This window comes from Microchirus variegatus (assembly GCF_963457635.1).
Source record: "Microchirus variegatus genome assembly, chromosome: 14".
NCBI classification, from domain to species: Eukaryota; Metazoa; Chordata; class Actinopteri; order Pleuronectiformes; family Soleidae; genus Microchirus; species Microchirus variegatus.
Genome location: NC_139815.1, coordinates 25,214,709 through 25,221,180, shown reverse-complemented (window position 1 = coordinate 25,221,180; position 6,472 = coordinate 25,214,709). Strand labels below are relative to the sequence as shown.

The window sequence follows — 6,472 nt, the reverse complement described above, 5'->3', positions numbered from 1 at the left end:
TTTATTGTGCCTCTATGTACGTGTGTGTGGGTTCTTTTAAAACTCTGCCCAGGGCACTGAATGTGGAATGTTTTTATTTTGAATGTATTCTTCTGCACATGCAGAACCCACACACACACACACTTGTATATATATAGATTTACGATTCATAATAGACTGATATTCCCAGTTTTATTATGAGCCACTGTGTCATATGTCCTTACATTGAGTCATTCAGTCATTGTCTTCAGCTTTATCCTCCACATGAGGGTCAATCATCCCAGGTCACACCCTGGACAGGTCACCAGTCCATCACAGGTCCATCGTGATATCGCAATAATAATATTTGTGACAATATTTCACATAATTGTGTTTATTTTCACAAAAAAGTGTGTTTATAATGCAAAAGTAATCTATAAATGAAAAACAAACAAACACACAAAAACGACTTAATTATTACTAAACGCTTGAAGTTGATTCGGGGACCGAGGGCCAAGGGCTGCATGTTTAAAAGACCTCTGACTTACACGTATACTCTTTAACTGAAATTTGTGTTGAGCTATTGAATAAGCCTTCATTTCCCATTTGGGATGGATGAAGCAATAAAGCAAGTAAGTAGGTAAATAAGTAAGAAAGTAAGTAAGTAAATTAAAAAAAATAAAGTATGTAACTAAGTAGGAAATAAGTAAATAAGTAAGTCGGTAAATAAGTAGGACAGTGAGTGAGTAAGTAAGAAAGAAAGTCAGTAAGTGAGTGAGTAAGTACGTATGTAAGAAAGTCAGTGAGAAAGAAAGTAAGTAACTAAGAAAGCAAGTAAGTAAGTAAAAAAGTAAGTAGGTAAATAAGTAAGTAGTTAAATAAGTAAGAAAGTAAGTAAATAATTAAGTAGGTAAATTAAAAAAGTGAGTGAGTAAGCAAATAAGTAAGTAAGAAAGAAAGAAATGAAGTAAGTAGGTAAGTAAGTAAGACAGCAAGTAAGTAAGTAGGTAAATAAGTAAATAGTTAAATAGCTAAGAAAGTAAGTAAGTAAATAAGTAAGTCTGTAAATAAGTATGAAAGTAAGTTGGTAAATAAGTTAATAAGTAAGAAAGTAAGAAAGTAAGAAAGTAAAAAATTAAAAAAGTAAGTAAGTGAGCGAGTTAAGTACAGTAGGGTAAAGTATGTATGTATCCACCTATCTATCTATATCAATGACACGTGCTGATCTCCACAGTGCACTGACCCACTTTCTGAAAGAAATGAATGACAGAAATTGCAAAGTACGTTCATAAATATAGAGCCACTGTTTTTAGACGCACAGAACAAAACACAGAGTCAAGAATGTAAAAAAAAAAAAAAACCTATATCGAAAATGTGGTTTTCACTCACCATCAACACTCTATATACAGTACACTTTTCATTAGTGTGAGTTTGCCCCCTCGTCTCTGAATGTGGACTGCAGTTTTGTGCAGCGAGCATTGGCTCTGAGTGACCGGGGGGCAGACGGAGGCAGACGGAGGCAGACTTGTCGGTTTTGACTGACTTTGTCGCTGCAGAAGTGAGGACAAAATTAGAGCTTTATGTGAAAAAGGAGGGAGTGGGCAAAACACACGGCTGTGTTGGGATATACGGAGGAATGTAGCCCTAATTTTATGTCAACAAGGGTCCATTTGTGTAACTGCTATGGGACAAAGGTATTAAAATAAAATTAACCCTACTCAACCATTTGGTCGACCACACTTTAAGTCACTACATGTCATTGAAAAATGCATCAAGCTGAACTCACTAACACTAAAGTAATGTCACTTGTACTGAATGTTGTACTTTATGAATTATGGAAACCAGGTTTGTTATGAACAGACATCTCAACTGTTCGGTAGAGGCCTGTATCTGAAATACTGTAGGGTCTAATTTAAAAAAAATATATATATATGTATATATATATATACATATATATATATACATACATATATATTGATTGTCGTTATTGTTATTCATAAGGAAATAAAATAAAATAACAATATAATACAAAATGCAAAGAAATAATTATATCTGTGTTGACATTTTAAAGGGACAATTTGTAGTATTTATGGGTTTATATAACCCAAAATCCGCTTTTTTATACATATTATGTGCTCCTGCATTGTCTAGTCGCTGTATAATAGTTTTTGTTTCATTTTCGTAGTGATACACAAATATTACACAAACTTGTAATTTGGGGCTGAACTCAGTAGGTTCCTGTGTGACTGTAGTTGCGCTTCAGTAACACCAGGTGGCGCAGAAATGAATAAAAACCTGCGGGGAAAATGTTGAATTTCCACTGAAGAGACGAACGCATCATGGACAGGAACAGACCTCTGCTGACACCTAGTGGACACAGAGGATTAGAACAGCATGCATGTATAGTGCATGTATATTCATTCAAAAGCCTCTATAGGATTAACATGAAGTATTAATCGATTACTTTGGATTACTTTTGAATAATAAAGCAAGTTTGTAACAAGTCTGGTTTTTCAGCTTCTTACATTTGACTATTTTCTGATTTCTTTCTTTCTCATATAACAGAAATGTCGTTAGTGTGAAACAAAACGTAAGAAAGTCATAATTTTATCAAACATCAACATGATCAACATTTTCCGACGTTTTATAGAGCAAATAAATCAATTAATTGAGAAAATACTTATCACAAAAACATGTCTGTGTGGGAAATATTCAAGTCTATAATTGTGTATCTTTAGATATAACGAGACGTGCATACAAGACTTATGTATATTGTATATTATACATTAACAGGCCACTTTATTAGGTACTCAGGACACCTACTAAAGTACATGGAAACCACAGCATATTCAAAGTCTCTTAATACACTATTTTAACCCTCTTTCAGTTTGTTCACGTGTCTAACTGTCGGCCGATTATATGTTTTTATATTTACAGTTTGTTACATGTTCAAATCTAAATGGAAAAAAGATATTTTACTACAAACTCGTTTGTATTGATTTTATTATTCATATAGTACACAATAGTACAAACGGCGGCTCTCCAGGTGAAAGTAGTGCATAGAAGCCTCTTTTAAATATGTATTGTTATTATCATTATCGGATGCAGAGCTATAGTGGGGGGTAAAGTTTGACACATCATTATTATGAATTATTCAATTATTCAGTCAGTCAAATCTAGCACAGATCAACATTCAACACAAACAGCAATAACATATGTAAACATTCAAAAACAGAAAAAGAGGAACGATAGTTAACGCTCTGCCTGTCCTCCGGGTCATGTGATGCGTCTTTGACTCGTTTGTTCTGCTCTCAGGGAAAGTGCTCGTGTTTCAGAGTTTGATCGTGTAAATACCAGCATTTGACGATTTAGTCCTCGTGTCTTTGGCTTGTGGCGATTTTGTCAATGTCAGGAATAAAAGGACCGAACATTTCAGCTCCTTCATTGAGAACATTCGTCATACACCGACTGAACCATTTCTCCAAAGCAAACACACCCTGTTTACGTTTCCTTCCTCGGAGACAGTTTCACACCACTTTGCACTTTGCTGTAACGACGAAAGAGCGCCATCATAAAAGTGAACAAACACGAGGTGTCGGGCTACTCTGCAACAACTCATATCCTCAAAGTCAAGCAAACAATACACTCTACAAGCTCCAGTCCTATTTTAAAAGCTTCATATAGATTCTTATGCCATGTTTCTGTCATTTCTTACTTAAATATTACTTGAATATATACATATTTAACGATATATATATATATATATATTTCAGTGGGCAACGGGGTTAAACCTGGTCAACGACAATTACCTTGTACCAAACATGAATCCTTCCTGAAATATAAAGCAATAAAATCATGTTTACTTGCAATTGTAATTGTTCTGAGGAAACTAAAAACTGATAACTCAAATTCTGGGATAGGCAACATGTTGCCCAGCTGTTCTGTATACTGTTTATTTACTGAATGTTGTCGGAGCTAAAACCTCATTTTAGTTTATGTCACTTCCAGCGTTAAGCACATAAACAGTGTTGATAAATTCATCATTCACTGGCACATAAAAAGTTATAGACAAAGACGGTGTTGACCAGAACTTGACACCATTACCATTATTTTATATATCTTTGTTTTGAGTATCATATCATTATTATTATTTTTCATCAGTTTGTCATGAATCATTTTCTTGAATAATCTGCATAAACTTCAACATCTCAGCCTCGTAGCTGTGTTTTCATTCAGGCGCTACACTACGTCTGCATTAAGATGGATAATAATGATAAAAGAAAAAGAGGAGTTTAATGGCTGACCGTATGGCAGTGAAAACATCTTCAAATGATTTGTTTTGGCCACTAGATTTTATAGTATATGACATTTACCATCAAAGCCCCAGGAAATCTTAGCCCATCTCTGCTCCGATCTGAGACTCAACAGTGAAACGTCAAACAAATGCAAGATATGCAAAAGAAAAAAGAAAGAAAAAATGTCTACAAAAACAAAAACAACCCCACTCTTTGGAAAATGTCTGTTGATATGTAATAAATAAGGCAAAACATGTTACAGCAGCTGTGTGGTTGATAATACTGCTTGGGGATCCTATGTCCTTTTAGCGGGTTTGGCGATAAGCTGCCTCTCTCTCTCCAGCTCCTTCTCACGCTGCTGCTCCTTCTCCAGCGCCTCCTTCTGCTTCTGTTGCTGCAGTTTCAACGCTTTTTTCTGAGAGAAACCAACATTTAATCAGCTTTTTGTCCCCAAATACAGCACCACACGTGTTAAGTCCTAAGTTAGGTACCTTTAGTTTAGTTGTCTTTTCGTGAATCATGATCATCTCTTTCCGGATGCTCACCAGTTTATTGTGGTAAACTTTTGCCTCAGTAAACTAAAAACACAACACACTTGATTTGAAATCAGTCATCAACTCAAAACAAAACATGAAACTATAGCTGCAGTTCACACATACCAGTGAATTCAGGTCCAGTAAACCATTACAGTCTCTGATCTTTGTGACTTCCTGGTCGAGCGTGTCTAACAATATCAACTGATTTTGTCTGGTTGGGTCAAGAAAATGTGAGATTATTTGTGATGTAAGGTTAAGTACACAAAAGTCATAAAACTAAAAAAGATCGATTGTTAATTTAGTTAGTAATAATAACTCATGGCGCACCACATAAACAAATACTCACGTGAGCTCTTGAAGTACACCTTTAGAGTTCTGTAGGTCTGGTAGGTAGTGAGAGAGTAATCCCTCTGTGAGTTTATCCACTGCTTCCTTATCCACATACACATCGTCTACAGGGGCTGAACTCTCCTGATGTGAGGAGTCCTGCTGTGCCAACTGGAAATCTGTCAAATACAAAAAAAAATAAATGTACAAAATAAAAAATAAATAAATAAGACAATTTACAGTCAATAAGCAACTAACCCATCAAGTTAATGCGAAGAAAAGACTGAAGACTTAGTGATTGATTTTTAAAAAGAACATCATCACCAGTGGCCGACACTGTGGTAATTAAAGTAGTAGAATTGGAAGTATTTAGGTGTGGCTTGCATGGTAATTATGTCCAAATGTAATTAGAGAAACTCCACCCATGTTTGTACTGTTTGAGGAACTAAATTAATGTCAATTCTGATTTTTTTTTTATGTCCGTGACAGAGTATGGAAGTAGTAATCGTACGATGTTAATTGTTTGGGGAGGGAATATATGGCCAGACTTCAGTCAGTAAATAGTGTACTGTATATTTAAATGATCTGAATAAGATGTTTTAGAAAACCATGAAAGACCCTCACAGATCAAAGATCAGTCCTTTGAAATTCCCCTATGGTGGGATCAATAAACCATCATGCCTGTCATGCAAAACAAAATGTTGTCTTTTGAGAGCTTTCAGTGTACTATCTTTCATGTGTTTGAAGTTTGTTTTGGTGTATGTATAACTGTGTACATGTATAAAATAAATGTAATTACAGATAGCTCAACTTGACCTCATTATAACCCTTAAAAACACTAGACTAGTCTTATCTCTGAGGACTAGTGAAAAACCTGCTCACAACAGTGTTGACAACACTCTTGGTCCTCACAACTCCACAAAGACAACAACTACACACATACCTTCACTCTGAGACGAGGGTCCCTGGTCTTCCAGTCCGTCTGCCTCCATAAGCAGCGACAGTGTTGTCTCAGACCGCTGTTAAAACCTGAAAAACAGGCAACGGATCGAACAGATAACGATGATTCCGCGGTTTTATCAGAAACATCGAGCTTCTTATTATGCTAAGGAAGTGAATAGCTTAGCGGCTAAGTGTTAGCCGCTCCATACATTATGTACACGTTACATGCTCTGACCTGTTTAAGTGTGTGTTCACTTGCGGCAGCGGTTGTGAGGAGAAGGAGGGGGGTCACATTTGATGAAGTACACATAGATAGAGAAAACACAGCTAAGCTTGAATTGTTTTGTTTTGGCCTCCAAGCAAACGTCAGTCATGTGACATCCGCGTTGTCATGTGACTGTGGGCGAAACCAAA

The 6,472-nt window shown here is 35.9% G+C and overlaps 1 protein-coding gene across 1 annotated transcript; it reads right to left on the bottom strand.

Annotated features, from left to right (window-relative positions):
• Positions 1 to 2,997: 2,997 nt before the first annotated feature.
• Positions 2,998 to 6,428, bottom strand: bloc1s6 (biogenesis of lysosomal organelles complex-1, subunit 6, pallidin). Its single transcript, XM_083900852.1, has 6 exons — positions 6,294 to 6,428; positions 6,060 to 6,145; positions 5,136 to 5,295; positions 4,913 to 5,000; positions 4,745 to 4,831; positions 2,998 to 4,668 (listed from the first exon to the last, which is right to left on the bottom strand). The coding sequence occupies exons 2-6, from the start codon at positions 6,106 to 6,108 to the stop codon at positions 4,549 to 4,551; spliced, it is 504 nt and encodes a 167-aa protein (XP_083756978.1). The 5' UTR covers positions 6,109 to 6,145; positions 6,294 to 6,428; the 3' UTR covers positions 2,998 to 4,548.
• Between the last annotated feature and the right edge of the window lie 44 nt (positions 6,429 to 6,472).

Excerpts from the sequence above, each read along its gene's own strand:
- bloc1s6 (XM_083900852.1), bottom strand. The coding sequence starts at position 6,108 with ATGGAGGCAGACGGACTGGAAGACCAGGGACCCTCGTCTCAGAGTGAA. Across the intron at positions 5,001-5,135 it reads GGTGTACTTCAAGAGCTCAC|ACAAAATCAGTTGATATTGT; the intron begins GTGAGTATTTGT and ends TGACCCAACCAG. Across the intron at positions 4,669-4,744 it reads AAAAGACAACTAAACTAAAG|AAAAAAGCGTTGAAACTGCA; the intron begins GTACCTAACTTA and ends GGTTTCTCTCAG.